This window comes from Gymnoscopelus braueri (genome assembly GCF_963280865.1).
Source record: "Gymnoscopelus braueri genome assembly, chromosome: 13".
Classification (NCBI taxonomy): Eukaryota; Metazoa; Chordata; class Actinopteri; order Myctophiformes; family Myctophidae; genus Gymnoscopelus; species Gymnoscopelus braueri.
The window spans coordinates 44,339,502-44,360,046 of NC_137615.1; the positions used below are offsets into that span (position 1 = coordinate 44,339,502).

A 20,545-nucleotide genomic window follows, 5' to 3' on the forward strand; every position below is an offset into this window, starting at 1 on the left:
CAAAGAAAGTACAGCTAAAGTTACCGTTGCTTGTTTCAACTCCACACATTTAGAAAAAAAAAACCTAACATTAAAATGTAAAAGGCAGCGTCAGAGACACTGGGAACTTTAATCAATAATAATTGACATATCACTGCCTGCATGCAAATAAGACACGTGTCCAGCATTTTTAGGGCAGTTGAAAAATGTTCAGCTTCATGCAGACTGACTGACTTCAGTTAACTCATTCAATCCGGGAACGCATCTGTGTCATTTTAGATTTCTTTGGCTACTCAAAAATAGCAGATATACAAGCTCATAGAGCCGTGCTACGAGCTTGTAGATCTGCTATTTTTGAGAAATCGTGAACATTTGTGCAAATCTTTGAATATATCTTTTTTAAAGCGAACATTTATAACTCAAATATTTGCTTCTGGGAGTCCCTGGAACAAAACATTTTACAAAACACTATAAAAACACGGTGCACTCGGTGCCGTGCTATGAGCTTGTATATCAGCTATTTTTGAACAGCCAAAGAAATCTAAAAATGACGCAGATGCGTTCCCGGTCTTAATGGGTTAACATGTATAAAAACAGTCTGCCAGGTCAGGCACACACATGTCATGGCATAGAGGTAACAAAGGCATTACAGTACGTTGCTATATCTTAATACTGCTTTTAGTCTCAAAAAGAGGACACTAATATGTATTTACTAGGTGTAAATTACTTATAGCTTAGTAAAGGTAATGAATAGTAAACAAAAATAGTGCATTGATGGTAGTGAGTTGTAAAAACTAATAAAAAACATAGCCATCAGGAACGCAAGCAGTAAAACACAGGGATTTAAGCACATCAAGCTTAAACAATAGAACTTGAAAGGGGTTTAGGTCAAAGTGCAAACATTCCACCCACAATGACGCTGTAAATTAGGCACATAAGTGACTTCAAGTTTGGCCAGTGGCAGTGGTAGGAACACAAAGAGAAAAAAATGATTTCACTGTTAGTTTAGCTTAGCTCTTCCTTTAAAGCTGCAATCCGTAAGATGTATACAGTATGTAGCCTACTTCCTGAGATTTGAACTCAGGTCTCCTGCACAAGAGATGGAATGTCTACCGCCGAGCTAAGACAGGACTAATCCCGCGTCGGCAGGAGAGATTTTGTTAGTACTTTTAATAGTTGTCGACCAGTATTGTTGCTACCCGAACACAGGCTCTAAAAATGTCTCAATTGAACTTGAGGAGTATGGAGACCACCTCCAACCTCTGCAGATGCACTAGTTATATTGTATTAACATTGTTGCTCTCAGGCAGAAACCTTGTATCTCCATATTTGCCTTAAAGTAATGCCCTACTACTTGATCATACAAGAGTGTACGCACAAAAGTTGCGAAAATAGCAGCTCTACAAGCTTTTTTTAAATACTAAAAAAGGAACGGTTTTGGACATACAAGGTTTTCCACCTAACAGCGACGTCGTACAGATTTGACCATTGTAGATTGGTCAAAATAACATTTTATTCACAAACAAAGTTAATGGATTGCAGCTTTAACTTATGATATTCGCTCACGGTACAAATCTACTCTTATCCAGCTAAAGTCATTAGCAGCAAACGATCCCCATAGGACACTAATACAAAATAAAAAAGGTCATCATTAGTCACTTGTCAAAGGGAACTTTCCAAAACGGCAACCTTGATCATTGACCAGGACCCTTCCTCCTTTTGAGTTTAATTGCGTTTGGATTTAAACAAACTAATGTATGCTCATCAAAGGTCAGCACATCAACAACTAATTTGCCTCATTTCAGACCTCCTGACCGCCATCGATGTACGAGATTTCACTCAAACGCTCTTTTCTCAGATATGGAAGACATACTCTAAGTCAGTGGTTCCCAACGGATCCCCGGGGGGCCCTTGGGGGAGGGGTTCCAGGGGGTCCCAAGAAAAATAAGGAACAGTGTAAACACTTTTTCAGCTATTCAAAAATAGCAGATCTGCAAGTTCACAATGCATCGCGATGCGACACGTGAGCTTAGGGATCTGCTATAAAAATTTTAAAAAAGCCAAATCTTCTCTTATGGTCAAAACATCTTTTCAGATGGGGGTCCACGCCAAATACATACTGTATCAATTTGAGGGTCTTTGACATGAAGATGTTTGAGAACCACTGCTTTAGGTAAAGAGATAGGAAATGTTACATCATTGACCATATTGACACAGCAGCCATTTTGCTCTTACATCATGGGAGGGGTTTCCCACCCACTGATAGGATGTAAAAGCGAAAATGTAACTTGATTCTCAAGTTCGTCCCTCAAGGGGTCCTTGAGGGAGTTCCAGGGGGTCCCCAGCTAAATGATAGTTAGGAACCAAGAGTGTACAAACGGAACCAAATGGACCCTTACGGGTCCATTTGGTTCCATTTGTACCCTCTCAGAGTTAAATTAACATTGATTTTACAACATAAATTGGGGTCCCAGAGATAGCAATGCCAATAAATGGAGGTCCGTAGCCTAATGCATGTCAAACTGGGGGTCCTTGAAATTAAAATGGTTGAGAATCACCATTAGAGCCGTTAAAAAAATCTTCTCTTATGGGGGTCCCCTGGCATATCTTTTCAAATGGGGGTCCGCGGGCTACTAAGTGTCAATTTGGGGGTCCTTGACATGAAAACGTTTGAAAAGCACTGGCCTAAACCAGATGTTATACTTTGCTGTACAATGGTGTTGCTCGTGTGACGAGTGTGAGCTTGTACAGTAGATCGGCTATTTTTCGGATATTTATGTCGTTGCATTGTTACCACCATAACCAATGCGGATAGGTTGATGACTATGTCTGGATACACAAATCCAATCTGGAATCCAGTCAGTCCTGAAGATTGTAATTAGGAAATCGGATTTATCTGCCGTCTGAACAAACCACTCAAACCCCAGCGTCCATATTCTGGGGCGGGATCATTAGACAAAAAAAATAGCTGATCTACAAGCTCACAAGTCCAGTTCTCTAAGACTAGAGGGGTTTAAGTGGTTAATGGCCCGACGTCGTCTCTGCTGTGCTACTCGTCCCTAAAAACACACTGGTTCTCAACGAGGGGTCAAGGGTCAAAATAGACCCTTACGGGTCTGTCTGTAACTGAGGATTCTTCAGTGCAGCTTGTGGTTCCAGAGATTTAAAAACAACGGTATAAAATGGCGGGTGGGTCCGTGGCGTAATGCATATTCTCTGTCGGGTGGAAACCTCATATGTCCAAAACTGTTACTTTTCATGGATTCAAATTCAAAAATCGCAAAATTGTAGCAGATCTACAAGCTCGAAACGATCTGCTACTTTTGATGCTTCCGTGTGACGCTGCGGTATGATCAAGCGGGGCGTTCATTTACGAAAAAAAACAAAACAAGTTAAAATATGGAGATAAGAGGTTTCTGCCCCCGACAGTCAAAGATATCAAACTGGGCGTTGTCCTTGAAATGCAAAAAGGGGTTTTGAGGTTGGACCGGCTCTACACAGAGTGGTCCTGCTGAGTCAGAGCGGGCTGCTCTCTCAGCTGGACGTGCTCGTCCTCGTCCGCCTGGGGTTGAGGCGAAGCAGAAGACAACTGGTCCTCTGTCTTCACCTGGTCTTTGTCCTCCCATAGGATCTCATGCAGGGTGGAAGACATGTAATATGGCCTCTCGGCTGAGCCGTCGTTGCGCTCCAGGTCCTCGCCTTTTTTTTTTAATGGGTAAATGTAGCGTGCGTGTGTGTTTGTTTGTTTTTAGGGTTAAGGGGATGTAGCAATGAAAGGTTGACGGTCAGAGAAGCAGTAGGAAGAGAGATGGAGGAGATGAATTGAGGGAGGTGGGAAGGAAAGAGAAGAGAAGAGAAAGAAAGAGAAAATCAGAACCACAAGCCAAAAGGCACCCGCATGCATTACAAACCCAGTACCGGCAATTAAAAAAGGTTAGAAAGGGTTAAGTTGGGTGATTTTAGAGACGTTTGTATCAGTTGTTCTCAAAGTGGGGTCCAGGGACCCCCAGGAGTCATTGACAGGCCCGGCTTAAAGGGATAGTTCACCCCCAAAATGACATTTTTTTTCTCCAATCGATTAGTCACCCCATGGAGACTTGAATTAATGGAGATTCTTTTGTTTTTTGTCGCATTCCTAAGCCAATTGATTGATGGTTCCGGTAGGAGACACAAAAGAGTCTCCTTTGTGTCTCCTACCGGAACCGCTGCCTACCGGTCCGTCATCAAATTATTGGCTTAGGAATGCGACAAAAACAAAAAAATATCCATGAATTCAAGTTTCCATGGGGTGACTAATCCATAGAAAAAAAGTTTATGGGGGTGAACTATCCCTTTAATGCACAGGCTTTAGGGCCGACAGGCCTGGACACAAAGCTCTGGGGGGAACCAAACGCCTGGCCAGATATGAAAGTAGACTTTAGCACAGAAATATTGTCCTGGGGCTGCTGGAGTAGCGTTTAAACTGTACAAGTAAATGTACTTAGTTACTTTACACCACTGCAAAGTAGTACATGAAGTAAAATGTGTTACTTTAGGTGACAGACAATAAATGGTGCGTGCAGCACAGAGTGCTGGGGTCGTGTGGAAGAGTCATGTGCAGTCAGGTCAGTGAATGGTGTGAGGAGTTTGGGATTTGTGTCATTTCAGATCAGTTGCTCACAGCTCCCCTACGTTGCCTATAAATAGCTTTTTGGAGTAACTTGGATATCGTTGCTGTCGGGCAGAAACCTCTCATCTCCATATTTAAACTTTTTGAGTTTTATCGTAAATCAACGCCCTACTTGACCATACTACAGCGTCACATAAAAGTATAAAAAAATGGAATCCTTAAAAGTAACAGTTTTGGACATATGAGGTTTCTACCCGACAGACGATATACCCTGTTGGACTAAATGTACGGCTAATTTTTTGAGCCTGAATTGTATTTACGTATACGTAATGTGTCTAAAATCACTTAACTTACCCTGAGGATGAGTCACAGATTGTTACATTTGTGCGTTCAGCAATCAGCAACACCATGCAATTTAAAAAGTAGCAGGCCAACACCATAAAAGTGTTGAAAAAGTGTGGAAGTGCATTTGATTCAGTCCATCACGGAGCATCGCATTTCCTTACGCTGTTGAGTGGCCATAAAACCACCATTCCTTTCCCCCGTTAACTCTAGATATTCACAATGTTCCGTTTGTGTGATCGTGGATAAACGGTTGGCACTTACACTACCAATGTGAATAAAATATTCAGGTGTAATGTGTGTGTGTGTGTGTGTGTGTGTGTGTGTGTGTGTGTGTGTGTGTGTGTGTGTGTGTGTGTGTGTGTGTGTGTGTATACTGTATGTATACTGTAAGTACTTACAGAAGCAGAGGAAGAGTGTGTCCACACACATGGCGTAAACGCTGAAAAAGCCGTGGGCAATGAGGTAGGAGCCGACCACCACCGTCTACAATAGAGGACAAAGAGAAGAATGAACGCACATTCAGGCCAAATGCACCCGTTTTTTGCACAACTATGATAAATGAGATGCCGTGCATCACGTTTTCATGCCACTTATTTTCGTCAAGTGACACGGTCGTACGGTGAAATTAGCCCTTAGCATTGACATCCGAGTATGACAAGAATGGCCAAAATAAAACAGTTAACATAATAAATGAATGGAAACAGCATGTCCAAAACAACCAGAAAATAAACTAAAACCTCCCTGTATAGGTTTAAATCATTCAAAAGGCTCTATGCACAGCAGCCATATTGGAAGGAAATTCGGCCTCTTCCTTACTTCCTTCACAGGTGTTACCAATGATACTAATGAAGGCTCTGTTCCATTTCATGTATCACAGTGGTTCTCAAACTTTTTCATTTCAAGGACCCCCATAACTCAGAGTGTACAAATGGAACCAAATGGACCCGTACACTCTCAGTGTTACACACCCTTAAGGGGCCATTTGGAACCCCCTCAAGGAACCATGAGGGTCCCTGGACCACACTTTGAGACCCCCTGGTGTTTCCAGTGAGCCAACATGCACATCATCAGCCCCCTGACTCTGTTTGACCAGAATGGAGCAGAGCAATTAATTAGTATTATTGGTAACACCTGTTAACACATTGACCGCCGGGCCCGTAGTTCTACGGGCCGTTAAATCCAACGGTTAAGCGCCGATCCCGTAGCCTACGGGCTGTGGTGCTTTTTCCTTTTTTTCGATTTTTTTTTTTTTTCAATTTTCTAGGGGGACCATTTTCAGTGTAACACCACCCGATGTCGACCGGAAGTGCGATCTCGTTTTTTGTTTCCCGTCTGTCTCCATTCTAAGTCGTACACAAAAACCCCTGTAAAAGCCCCTGTAAACATGTAGTTTTTCATCCTCGCATTTCCCATGTTAACATAAACGATCAGAACTCAAACATGGCGGCTCCGTTTGACACGCGGTCTCGACGAGTAGACACCAGGACATGTGCCCGTTGTTTACAAACAGTGGATCGCGCAATCTAAAGGATTTTAACGGGGCCTATGGCGACCTGAAAAAAACAAAAAACAACAATAAAACGTTGGCACTGGTGAGTACATTATGAGATTAACCTCTGGCGGTCAATGTGTTAAGGAAGTAAGAAGAGGCACAATTTATTTCCAATATGGCTGCTGTGCATAGAGCCTATTCAAAACCCAAAGATGGGTAGCCAAGACGGACGCATGTATCAGTCTCGCCAAAGCCCGTTCCGAGCCACCTGAATATCAAAGTGAACTCCTGACCACCGGTCATCACCTACCAGGATGGGGACCCAGTAATAGTGGAGATTTGGGGCCGTGTCCTCAAAGGCCTTCACTCTCCCCGAGAAGAAGAAGAAAGCAAAGATTCCTGGGGCAGCAAAATGGAAGACACGTCACAAACAGAAAGCTCTATGATAGAAGGTTATCCATCTAAACAAAGTGTACAGTTGAAAGATGGGTGATGAATGTGATGGACCAGTCAACAGCTGACTTACCCACGAGCCCTACGATGAGGAGCTTGCCCAAAAATAAGAGGAAATCTGTCACTTTGTCCAGGACAGCTACCCTGTGACATCAAACAGAGTCAGTATTAATTAACTGTGGGGAAACATAAATTAAATGACTGGCCTCTATGGTAGTGAGAGGACATTGAAATCATGTTTGAACTACGTAAAGATGGTGGAGCATCTAATGTCACCCCCACTCCAGGGGAGTGGGGGTGACGTGAACAGGAAACATGAATGCCAAGTGATGAAAGTAGTCACATAAATGCCTTACAATGGACCCTTCGCTAAGCCCCACCCACTCCACTCTGTGACTGGTGGTGCGAAGTTAGTCACACCCAGGCCTGGCAGCGCCTGGCAATCTCTGCTTCTCACCCATTGACTTGCATGTTAAATGACGGCTTTTCCCCTTAAAAATAATCGATCATTTCAGCAGCAATAGCTTCAAAATCTCTTCTAAATCTAGTCAACAAGGCCTGCAGTAGGCTATGCACTGGACAAATGTGCATGACATTATTTCAATAAACTAAAAACACGGGAAATGTTAGAGGGAGTAATAGCCATGGATACACGACGGTCGTCTGTCTCGACCGTCATGGATGAATTTCAACCTGGTGTTTGCACTTTCTCCATTTATAGCCCGTACATCTACAGAAACGTTCATATTTCAAATATAAAGTGCTTATCCCATGGCCACGGATGTTACATTTATGTACGGGCTCTCAAAAGTACCCGTATCATCCGTATTGTTCAATAAAAAGCATTTTAATCTGATCGTGGCCATTTTCTCCATATGCTTTCAACAAAGCGACCCTATCGGTTGGTAGGTGTATTGCACGCTGATACATTATAACTCTATGAGAAAATGGCCACCGATCGGATTAAAATGCTGGCATTGGACAATCGCTTTTGGGGTGGGGTTTAGCGAAGGGTCCATTATGTAAACATTGCGATATGTGGGCTCCCAGCAAATTGCATGTGTATACTGCTAGCACCATAGGAAGGATGTGAAATAACAACGCCATCAGCATTTCACGGCAGAAAACGGCATATGTGCCAGTTTTACAGTTACAATATGGTACCACCTGGATTCAAACCCACCACTCAACCAAAGGGGAATCCCCCCTTGGCCAAGGGAGATTTTAGGCTTCTGGTCTTCAGGCACTGGTCTACTTTGCTACATCCAACCCCCTTTAATATACATCCCCAAAGGACGCCCAAACTAGCATGAGCCCTGAATGTTGCCACCAGGATTCAAACACGAGTCTCCTCCATGGGAAACCAATAATGTGGATAAAATAATGATTTATTAATTACAATATATCCTGGATTGGATTTGTAAATTAAACGTATTAATTAAAGGGGCACTAATGCAAACACGAACACACACACACTCACCTGATCATGTTCCTCATGAGGAGGAAAAAGGCATTTTTGGCAGAAGTGCAAAAGTTTTTACCATATATCGCCACCTAGGGACAAAAGACAAGTTACATTCAATACATACGCATCTTCAAAGTCTGAGTATCTATCTTTGTGTCCAACACTCACCATAATGTAGGCATTTCTGTTGAGGAACTTGATACATTTCTCCAGACACCAGAAGCAGCACTTTAGACAGCAGAGACAGAACTTGGCAAACTTATTCTGGGCTCCTGTGGGGGATCACACAACAAGAGCAAAAATGTTACAATTTACAAGAAAAAACAGACAAAACTGGTGCAGGAGTTATGCAGTAGGGTGCAGTAAAACATTCAGTCATTTATTTAGTAGGATCAACTTTTGCATTTGACTCGCTACACAGAGGCGTGATGATGGCGATACTACACTGTCCCTCCCAAACTATTCTGGTTGAACAAGAGCCAAGGTGGTGACCCCAGATGGCAACAGTGAAGAGTTTGACATTCTGGCGGGGGTGTTGCAAGGGGACACCCCTCACCCTCTTCAATATAGTCCTGGACCATGCACTTAGGCACATAGATATATATAAACACTAGATGACTCACCCGCACTGCCTGCTGGCCAATAGAGTAGGACGCTGCCACATGGCGGCCATCTTGCGACAGTCAGCTCGCTCATTCATAACATTATGTCTATGGTACATGTACTATTGAAATAACCATAGCGTGCTCAATTCTCATCCGATTTTCAAACGGTTTGGTGTGTTGTAAACACCAAAGATGTAGTTATGATACTGCATACTTAATGTTATTTTCTTATAAAGTCCATGATTATAATTATAATTACATCTTTGGTGTTTACAACACACCAAACCGTTTGAAAATCGGATGAAAATTGAGCACGCTATGGTTATTTCAATAGTACATGCACCATAGACATAATGTTATGAATGACTGTCGCAAGATGGCCGCGGTTGAGCTACGCTTGCGACGCCCCCTTGAGCCATCTAGCCTTTCTTATTCACCTGTTTCCTAGGCTGTGTGTTTTCCACTTCCTGTCGATTTGATCCAATGAAATCCAATGAAACTGGTCAGATGACCAATGAAATCGACAGGAAGTGGAAAACACACAGCCTAGGAAACAGGTGAATATATATCTATGCTTAGGCAGGCCATCGGTGGACGGAAGCAGGTACCCAACTATTATACCTAGGAGGTCTAGATCATTGGTTCTCAAAGTGGGGTCAGGGGACCCCCAGGGCTCCTTGAGGGAGTTCCAGGGGGTCCCCAGCTAAATGATGGATAGTTAGGAACCAAATGGACCCTTATGGGTCTGTAACTCTGACAGTGTACAAATGGAACCAAATGGACCATTACGGGTCCATTTGGTTCCATTTGTACACTCTCAGAGTTAAACATTGATTTTACAATATAAATTGGAGTCCCAGAGATAGAAATGCCATTAAATGCGGATCCGTAGCCTTATGCATGTCAAACTGGGGGTCCTTGAAATTAAAATGGTTGAGAATCACTGCTAGAGCCATAAAAATCTTCTTATGGTGATCCTTGGCATATCTTTTCAAATGAGGGTCATCGGGCTAATAAGTGTCAATTTGGGGGTCCTTGACATGAAAAAGTTTGAGAACCACTGGTCCAGTTGACATGTGACATCTGCCTAGTATCTGACCATGTGGAGCAGGTACACTTGACCAGAGTGGAGATGTGTGCTAAGGTTGTTGGTCTTGGGTTAAATGTCAAGAAGACCAAGGTTATCAAGTCAAGCCAAGTAAAATCAAGGTTAACACATACCTTTGAGTTTGTGGTCCAGGTACTCCAGGAAAACCCTGATGATCTGAATGATGGACAGGATGAGAGAGCCGAACGCCAGTGATCCTGTGTGGTACCTGACACAAACAGGTTGAACACAGTAAATACTGAGTAAATGAGTGCTAAAAACAAAACTATACAATGAACTACACACACTACAAATATAGCCTAGTACAGTATGGTATTGTATAGATAAATGCATACACATGTGCACACGCAGTGCACACAAACACGGATCCTTGATCCACGGATCCAAGACACTATACTTACTCACTATACCCCAACTTGCTTACTCACTTGCCAAACCCGGTTAAATACAGAATAGAGTTTAAAGTTCTCCTCCTCACATACAAGGCTCTCAATGGACAGGCACCAGTATATCTCAAAGAACTCATCGAGCCCTATAAACCAGTCAGAACACCATTGCGTCCACAGTATGAAAAAATGCTTACGGCTCCAGGAAACCCCAAAAAAGCTAGAACAGGAGGCAGAGCATTTAAGTTTCAGGCACCTCAGCTGTGGAACCTTCTCTTAGTCTCAGTCCGTGAAGCAGACACACTCTGTATATTTAAGACTAGATTAAAAACCTTTCTCTATGATAAAGCCTATAGCCGAAGTGTATATACTCAGTCACCCTATAGTCATCCTCTCTCCCCACCTCCCCCCCTTTCTCCTCTCTCCTCTCGTCCTCCCTCTTCTCGTACTCCCTTTTGGTTGTGTGGGTTTGTGTCCCATTAGTACAATCGTAATTAACCCTGTACGGATTCACGCTCTAGTAAGGCCTGCCACTAATTCTACACCCGGGGACCCGCTCCCCGGAGTTTCTTTTGTCTCCCACGTCGCAGTCCCATGGACTGTCACTACGGACTCCCAGCTGCGGCTCAAGACTGTGGCTGCGGACCGGGCCTCTCCATGGAGCACGACCGTGGATTTCTACTACACTACACTATACCACTACACTATACTGTATATGATCTTAACATTCTTATATTATACCATTATATACTGCATACACATGATTGCTGTACTATATTATATTATCATATACTATCTTACACTATTATATTTGCTACTATTGTTATTGTTACTACTTGTACTGTATCTCTTTCTGTCTCTCCTCTGTCTCTCCCTCTCTCTCTCTTCTTTCCCCCGACACGGTCGAAGCAGAAGGCCGCCACCCTAGAGCCTAGGGTCTGCCTGACGTTTCTTCCAGTTAAGAGGGAGTTTTTCGTTGCCACTGTCGCAAAATTGCTTGCTCAGGGTGGGATTGTCGGGTCTCTTCTCTACATGTAAAGTGTCTTGAGACAACTTGTTGTGATTTGACACTTTAATAAAATTGAATTGAATTGAAAAAGTGGTACCAAATGGGAGTTAGCCAAATCAGTGGTTTTCAACCTTTTTCATGCCAAGGACCCCTAATTCGATATACATTTGGCCGCGGACCCCCATCTTAAAATGTTTCGTGCCAAGGACCCCCAGAAGAAAAGATTTGAGTTAAAAATGTTTGCTTTAAAAAATATATATATATTCAAAGATATGCACACATTTTCAAGATTTTTCAAAAATAGCAGATCTACAAGCTCATAGCGCGGCACTATATCTGCTATTTTTGAATAGCCAAAGCTAAGCGGTCAAAACGATTGTGACGCCATGTTAACTCATTTCGCTGGAGGACCACCGGTGGTCCCCGGATCACTGGTGGAGAACCGCTGAGCTAAATGGCCAACCTCTAATGTTAAACGTAAACACACACACACACACACACACCTGAGAGATCTCCCCAGGGAAGAGAAGACGGGGAAGGCGGGCATGTCGTCCGGTTTCACGAAGGCCCAGTAGTACGAGGCGAACGCCCCCGCCAGCGTCATCTGTCCCAGGGCCGTGACGAAGTTGGCGCACCAGAAGAAGAGGAAGACGTTGTAGAACTGCAGGCCGATCAGGTACTTGTGGTAGACCGTCTCACCGCCGTAGAAGGCAAACAGGCACTCGGCGTCGGGGCATTCTCTCTTCATCTCGGACGTGGTGAAGTTCTGGACACAGAACACAGGGTACGATAGAGCATTTGGTTCTCAAAGTGGGGTCGGGGACCCCCAGGGGTCCTTGAGGGGGTTCCTTCCACGGGGTCCCCAGCAAAAGTAGTTAAAATAGCATTACAATCATCTTAAGGACTATCCATGTATATGTTGGCTATTCCAAAAATAGCAGATGTACAAGCTCACAGCGCGTCACATCTGCTATTTTTTTTAAATACTACATTTTGAATAATTTAGAATTTTTAAGCCCAAATCTTCTCTTCTGGGGGTCCCTGGCACAAAAAATATTTTCAAATATTAATTTGGGGGTCCCAACACGAAGAATGCAATAGAGTGTCAATGATTGAATATAGGCAAAACTTAAGCAAATATGACATCTGAAAAATAAAGATATACATTTGTTTTTTTCAAGATTTATGTTAAGTATGTATGTGGCAATGTGGACAAGTGTCTTGTTGTTAGTATCAGCCGAGCAAAGACGCCATCTATCCCCTTTATAATGCTGGGAGATTGCTTAGGTGGAACAACACACCTATCATCAGCTCCCAGTACTTACTGCATTGTCTTAGATACCCCAGCCGTGCTACTCATGTGTGTGAGTAGCTCAGTCGTTAAGAGTGTTTGCCTTTGAATCGTTAAGGTTCTGGGTTTGATCCTGAGCACCGCCAACTCAGCAATTCATGTCCCTGGTCTAGCGCATTTGTGAAGGGGATATACACCCTCGTTGCTCAGCTGATACCAACAATAAGCCACTCTGAGTGACCGACTTACTGAACACTGGTATGGTCATTTAAGATGTCTTTAATTTACACTGAGGGCAATCATGTATTGTACTTTAACAGAGAGGATAAAACATAAGGTAACTTACAGCTGGCTCACACGTCTTCCTGGAGTGCTCACATAACGTTTCATTAAACACCTTATAGATGGGCTCATTAGAGGTGGACAGGAAGCTGATCAATCTGTCAAGGACAATGACTACCGTGACTTTGAACCACTCAACATTTCCCCACTGAGTGGCGTGTAGAATATCAGGAATGACTCCATTAAATAGACCACCTCGGGTAAAAGCTAGAATCGGCAAACGATTCACCCATCAAATTCACTTATGATGACACCTGTTAATCTTGAGACAAAAGCAAAGCTGAGAGAGAGACAGTGTAGGAGCGACAGACCATAGGAAAGCTGAGAGAGACAGAGACAGTGTAGGGGAGACAGACAGTAGGGAAGCTGAGAGAGAGGCAGATGGTGGGAAAGCTGAGAGGGACACCGCGTATGAGAGAGATATTAGGAAAGCTGAGCGGGAGACGGGCAGTAGGAATGCTGAGAGGGAGACGGCGTAGGTGTGACGGATGCAGGAAAAGCTGAGAGGGGTACATAGGGGGTTCCAGAAACAAGGGTCTTACTCTTAATCACAACACCATATCTGTGCAACGTCCCAATACAGTCAATATAGTCAACAGTCATTCGCTGGAACATGAAGGATACACAGCAGTGACTGCCCAGTAGGCAATGACCATGGCCAGGAGTGCAAAGGTGAACAGCGGGTAAAACAGGGACGACATCACGTGTCCAACAGCTCTGCAAAACAAAAACATCAACAACAGTCAAGAGTTTGTGGGCTCAGTAAGAGTGTAAATCTCTGCCAGTAGGCATGCCCTACCTCCCTCCCTCTTATTGGACATTTTAAATTGAATGAATTACATTTTTCTTTAACAACCCCTGCTCTACGTGCATGTACTAGCTTGTACTTTATGATGAATCCCTTGAGGATATACTAAACGTCAAGACCAAATCGGGTGGCAGAGAAGTAACAGCTTGGGGAAATCTGGCAGGAAGAGGGGAGTACTGCAAACGTTAGACTGTTGACCGTGAGAATGAGATGTTGTCCTCTTACCACGGGTTAATGATAATCAAAGAAATTGTGAAAAAAAAACAGGTGATAATGTCAGATACATGTCAGGTCATAACGATCCCGATGCTATGTGTTCATGTCCTGTTTGAATCGTGGAAGAATAGAACAGGATATGGAGTGACGAATAAAACTGATCTTAACCCATGGAATGGTGCATGAACCTCCCACAACTATTGTGTATGACACACAATAGTGGTGGTCCCCAGGTTAATCTTAAGTCAGGATGGTGGTCCCTGGGTCAAAAAATCTGTTGAAAACCCCTGCCATAGAGTACCGAAGTCCTGAAGTCACTCCCACTACCCCTGGGTAGTGGGAGGTTTTTGCATTAGAAATCCCATAGGCAAATCTTAGATCGCCTCATAAGAACAGTGTTCACAAAATTAACAAACCAGCCTGACAATTATGTCAGTTATGTGAATAGTTGTCAGGGATTGATTTGAAGAATATACAAATGAGTGATTTTCTGCATTCAAATCAAACCCAAATATAATCCAGCATCATTACGTGTTCCATTAGGACATAGTAATGAGTGACATCATCTCTGGCTGCGCCGGTAACTTGACATTTCAATCCATTAAGATGACTCACAGAATCCATTCACAATCTGTCCTCATTTGACTTTTTTTTCTCTCCTCCATCGATTTGCCTGCAGCCCCTCCCAGCTCTGTGCTGTTATTCTACAAGAAAGAAAAGCCTGAGAGCAAATCTAACCTGCTGGCCTCTTTGATGAGAGCGATGGCAATGAGGATCCTCTTCCTGAGGAAGATGAGCAACAGGATGATTATGACTTCAACGATGGCTAGGATGATCACTGAGTGAGAGAAAGAGAGAGACAGAAAGAAAGTATTCAATTCACTGGGGCAGCTATTGTTCACAGTCATTTATTCAATTAAAGTATTTATCAAATGCTACTCTTTCATTGTGTTTGTAAGCAAATAATGCTATGGGTACCTCCGTTTAGGGGTGTTCGATATTGTGATAACTATCGTCGAGGCGATAGAATGTCCCCACGATATGCGTTTTCAGAGATATCATACATATCGTCAAAAAAAACAAAACACGAATTTCAGTCATACAGGGAGTCACTTAGTCATAGAACGTGCACTCACTGTTTTTTTTTTTTTTTTATATTTTATTAGGCAAAATACTTGTCTAAAAGGTCAAAAAAAAGTCCTTGCGGTCTTGTTTCCATTGAGATCCTGTGAGTGCACAGTCTATGATTTGCAGTTCTATTCCTTCATTTATACTTCTGTAGTACGACGGTTTCGTGCGCCAAAAATAGCAGATCTACAAGCTAACAACGCGTCTCGACCGCACGTCCGGACAGCATTGATTGCTTGAAGATCTGTTGTGTTCATCACACACGCTCCCAAAGTCCCCGCCCCCTTTCTTCTTGGCAGCGAGGCGATCGTCGCTCTTGTCTTGTCAGTCAGTCTGCACAACAGCAGTAATGGACGGAGAGTCAGGCTCATTTGGACATTCCAAAACCGACACGGTGCAATCTAAAGTTAATTGCAAAGTTTGCAATGTTTGAAAGTCACTCGATATAACTTTTAACCAAACGCGGGTGAAACAGCGAAGGTGTCCCGTCCCCGCATAAAGAGTGCACGCACGCACATGGACGGACTTCGCGTATCGATTAAAAACAACAATTCATACCTCGCTTACAAAAGCTTATCAACACCATGAATTAACATAGGAATGACCGACCTGGCTGGATGCATATGCATATCAATGATCCATTGTGTGACCTGCTAGTCTACTGTTAGTATGTAGGTAGGTGTAATACTAGGCTACTGTCAGCAGTGGTGGAAAAAGTACTTGAGTAAAAGTATCAGTACTGCAATGCAGAAATACTCACAAGCTTGTAGATCGGCTATTTTCAAATAGCCGAAGTATATAGGGATAAAGTGGTTAATGCGTGTTTTGTAATAATACAAATCTACAAAGTAACTAAATTGTAGTGGAGTAAAAGAACAATATTTGCCTCTGAGATGTAGTGGAGTAGAAGTAAAAGTACTGAAAATGTAAGATAATCCAGTAAAGTGAAAATTCCTCAAATTTGTACTTAAGTACATGTACTTAGTTACATTCCACCACTGACTGTCAGATGTTCTGTCTGAAGCAGTCTGTTTCACTACTAACTCACCATCAAGCAGCCTACACTGAATGTCACATGATGCAACAGCTGGATAAAAAGGAATAGATATCTATCTATCAGCAACATAAAAACTAATATTATCTATCTATCAGCAGCATAAAAAACTAATATTATATCTACATCTATCTATCTATCTATCAGCAGCATAAAAACTAATATTATACCTATCTATCTATCAGCAGCATAAAACGAATATTATATCTATATCTATCTATCAGCAGCATAAAAACGAATATTATATCTATCTATATCTATCTATCTATCTATCAGCAGCATAAAAACGAATATTATATCCATCTATCTATCTATCTGTATGTAGCCTGTCTGTCTGTGAACACATTAATTAATAAGATATGATGATTCATTATATTATATAATATAATGATTATACGTGCCCCATGATCATATCTTATAAAATGTTATAATCATATAATATAATTAATCATCACATATGTTATTAATAATCATAAAATAATAATAATCCAAAAAATTAACATAAAAAAATTATGGTGATATATATCGTCTATCGTGATATTTCTTGAAAAATATCGTGATAGTATATTTTTCAATATCGAACACCCCTACCTCCGTTACAAGTAAAAGTCCGGAACTCAAAATGTACTTGAGTAAAAGTACTTAAGCATTGCCGTAGAAATGTACTTAAAGTACCAAAAGTACTCATTATGCAGAATGTCCCATTTTAAGTTCTCAAATGTTTAAAAATCTTTTGAAAATAGCAGATCTACAAGCTCACAATACGTCGCGATGCGACGCTTTGTGAGCTTGTAGATCGGCTATTTTCAAATGGCCGAAATGTATACAGGGCTGAAGTGGTTAATGTATGTTCTATAATAATAATCAAAATCTACAAAGTAACTAGCGACTAAAGTTTTCAAATAATTGTAGTGGAGTAAAAGTACAATATTTGCCTCCGAGATGTAGTGGAGTAGAAGTAAAAAGTATTGGAAATTGGAAATACTCAAGTAAAGTACAAAAAACTCAAAATTGTGCTTATGTATGGAACTTGAGTAAATGTACTTAAGTTACTTTACACCACTGCTGTACAGTATGAGTGGATGAACGGTGTACTGTCTGTACTCACTGAAGGCCAGCCAGGTCTGTCTGATCTGCAGGTAGACGGCAAAGTCTGTCTGAAAGCCCAGGTCCTGGAGGGTGACGTTTGAACCCGGCTCTCCCTTGAGGGACGCGTACTCCATGTAACAGTGGAAGATACCTGTGACACACACACCATCCATCACCACCGGGGAGAGACACAAGCCCATATTACTACCATTGACCCAAACAAAAATGAATTTGAGATAAAAGCATTATTTTACACTTTGGCTATTCAAAAATAACAGATATACAAGCTCATAGCGCGGCACCGAGTGCCGCGCTACGAGCTTGTAGATCTGCTTTTTTTTTAAAGTCGTGAAAATGTGTGCAAATCTTATTTGAATATATGTTGTTTAAAGCGAACATTTTTAAGTCTATTCTTTGCTTCTGGGGGGTCCCTGGAACAAAACGTTTTGAGATGGGGGTCCGGCGGCCAAATGCATATTATTTTTTAGGATCCTTGACATGAAAAAGTTTGAGAACCACTGATATAGAAACATGTGTTTTTTCAGAAAACTGTTGGGATTTAGAAGACATTTGTAGAATCGGCTTCAGGTCTTAATGGGTTAAGTTGACGATTAATTGTCACTCAACGATTTAACTGTGTGTTTGGCCATTGAACATTGGAACATTATGAAGCCTTTTAGGCTTCGTAATCAAAAATTGCGCAGGGCAGATATGACAAATAAATGAAATATGCAAAGAAATTATTGACATATTTAATAATTTTATACATGTAAAAATAGCAGAAATAGCTGTGACGTGTTGTAAGCTTGTAGATTTACTATTTCTGCTTTTTTAATATTTGAAAATGTGTGAAAAATGTTCAACATGGAAACGATTATGCAAAGATAATTGCAATTAACTCCACATAATTTCGATTAGACGATTATGTAATAATAGTGACAGGCCTATTTGTATGCAGGGTAAGTAGGGCAAGAGAGATCTGTTATTTTCTCTAAACAGTGACTTATTTATTGATGTCAAACTTCTGATGACTTATATTGAATTTCAGCTTTCATTTTCATATCAATATATAAATAAAGTACAATATATCTATGACACTGGAGATTGTTGGCACATTATGCAGCATTTGTGCAAACATACCAAATATGAGCTTTCTGAAGACAAAATGTGTTAAACAAAATATAATCAAATCTGAAGTGAAAGCATAGAAACTGCTTCAGATGGATACCACTTTTACCCCCAATTGTTGATCAATGTCCATTCAAGGCTAAATACAGACAAGGATTGCCAGTCCTCTCGGTCAGGACTTGAATTTTTAGCGCCCTCCCTTAAAGGGTAAGACCACTTTGGTAGAGGTTTGGGTTGTGTAGTTACCTTGCCATGATGTAACTCCAAAGGTGGACAAGAAATCAAAAATAATTGCTCCATTGATTAGAAATTGGTAATTCTAAATTTGCTTCTCATTGACTTACATTGTACGGTAAAACAGCTCTCAAAGTCACTCTTTTAGCACATAAACGAACACTAACAAAGCTGATTCAGACAATTGATTTTACTATTTGAAGATCCGGATCCGCGAATCCAGTCCGGGTTTTCTTCTTAATAAAAATAGTAAAATCAACAGGGAGTTAACATTTTTATATTTTAAAAAAACAGTACTGGGTTTGGTGATGTTCTATATTGTCTGAATCAACTTTGTTTGCATTTGTTTATGTGCTAAAAGAGTGACTTTGAGAGCTGTTTTACGGTACAATGTAAGTCAATGAGGAGCATATTTTGAATGATCAATTTCTAATCAATGGAGCAATTATTTTCAATTTCTTGTCCACCTTTGGAGTTACATCATGGCAAGGTAAATACACAACCCAAACCTCTACCAAAGTGGTCTTGCCCTTTAACCCTGCCCATATCTTCAAGGTCAAGGCTTCCCAAACCTTTCAGTCCACGACCCCCCAAAATAATCATATTTTGGGGGGTCTACAAGCTCACAAATACTCGCTTGTAGATCAGCTATTTTCAAAAATTTTGCCTCTTTCTTACATAATATTTAACAATTTGGTATTAAAAAAGGTCTTAAAAGTCATTTAATTGTAACTTTAGAAATGTGCAGATACCCTGTGTATACACTTACTGTATGTTAGTTTGTTTACTGTCGAGTTACAGTAGAAACAAATGTTGCACATTAAGCTAATCATCTGGGGACCCCCCCAAAATAATTTGGGGACCCAGTTTGGGAACCACTGTTCCAGGTAACAGGTAACGCACTCACACCACATGATACCAGACAGGTTTTAGGTTGTGTACAAGCTGTCCTGGTACATCAAGCCCTATCAACTCCTGTTACCGTGCATGTGGTATATCATTGGCGTTGGGCAGAAACCTCCTATCCCCATGTTGTACCTTTTTGTGTTTTTTCCTGAATTAATACCCTACGTCATAGGTTCTCAAAGTAGGGTCTGGGGACCCCCAGGGGTCTCTGGAGGGGTACCAGGGGGTCCCCAGTAAAATGTGTTAATATAGCGTCAATCATTTTAACCACTTTAACCATATTTTATACTTTGGCTATTCAAAAATAGCAGATATACAAGCTCATAGCGCGGCACTTGTAGATCTGCCATTTTTGAAAAATCTTGAAAATGTGTGCAAATCTTTTCTCTTTTTTTTTTACTCAAATCTTTGCTTCTGGGGGTGCCTGGCACAACATATTATCAGGTGGGGGTCCCCGGACAAATTTGGGGGGTCCTTGGCACGAAAAAAATTGAGAACCACTGCCCTATACATGATCATACTAAAGCGTCGCACAAAAGCGGACCATTTTTTTCCCGCAAGTAAGTCCTTACCGTAGCCGATGACCAGTATCACCATGACGATGATCACCCACACCATGATTCCTGCCAGGAAACGAAGCAGGACGATGAAGAGGAGGCTGGTGAGCATGGCGATCACCAGCCCTCTGGGAGGGGGGGAAACCACAAATAAAGAGGAAAACATGATTTCACACTTTACTGACAGAATTGTAGTTTGCAGGGTGTCGTTTTCAGTGGTGTAAAAAGTACTCATATGTATTACTCAAGTAAAAGTATACTTTTAGTAAATTTACTTGATTAAAAGTACAAAGGTATTGGTATCAAATGTACTCAAAGTAAAAGTACTAAAATGTTTGAAA

At 41.6% G+C, this 20,545-nt stretch overlaps 1 protein-coding gene across 2 annotated transcripts in view; it reads right to left on the reverse strand.

The window, feature by feature from the left end:
- Nucleotides 1-20,545, reverse strand: part of LOC308099120 (choline transporter-like protein 2) — a 44,447-nt gene that overhangs the window by 2,313 nt on the left and 21,589 nt on the right. For both annotated transcript variants that reach the window (XM_080447724.1, XM_080447723.1), the window contains exons 10-21: nucleotides 20,220-20,332; nucleotides 17,399-17,530; nucleotides 14,847-14,946; nucleotides 13,709-13,801; nucleotides 13,089-13,173; nucleotides 11,955-12,217; nucleotides 10,170-10,264; nucleotides 8,512-8,615; nucleotides 8,359-8,432; nucleotides 6,952-7,022; nucleotides 6,736-6,824; nucleotides 5,332-5,416 (exon numbers count right to left, since the gene is read on the reverse strand). In XM_080447724.1, coding sequence (XP_080303850.1) covers nucleotides 5,332-5,416; nucleotides 6,736-6,824; nucleotides 6,952-7,022; nucleotides 8,359-8,432; nucleotides 8,512-8,615; nucleotides 10,170-10,264; nucleotides 11,955-12,217; nucleotides 13,089-13,173; nucleotides 13,709-13,801; nucleotides 14,847-14,946; nucleotides 17,399-17,530; nucleotides 20,220-20,332 — 1,304 coding nt within the window. The remainder of the gene's footprint in view (nucleotides 1-5,331; nucleotides 5,417-6,735; nucleotides 6,825-6,951; nucleotides 7,023-8,358; nucleotides 8,433-8,511; nucleotides 8,616-10,169; nucleotides 10,265-11,954; nucleotides 12,218-13,088; nucleotides 13,174-13,708; nucleotides 13,802-14,846; nucleotides 14,947-17,398; nucleotides 17,531-20,219; nucleotides 20,333-20,545) is intronic.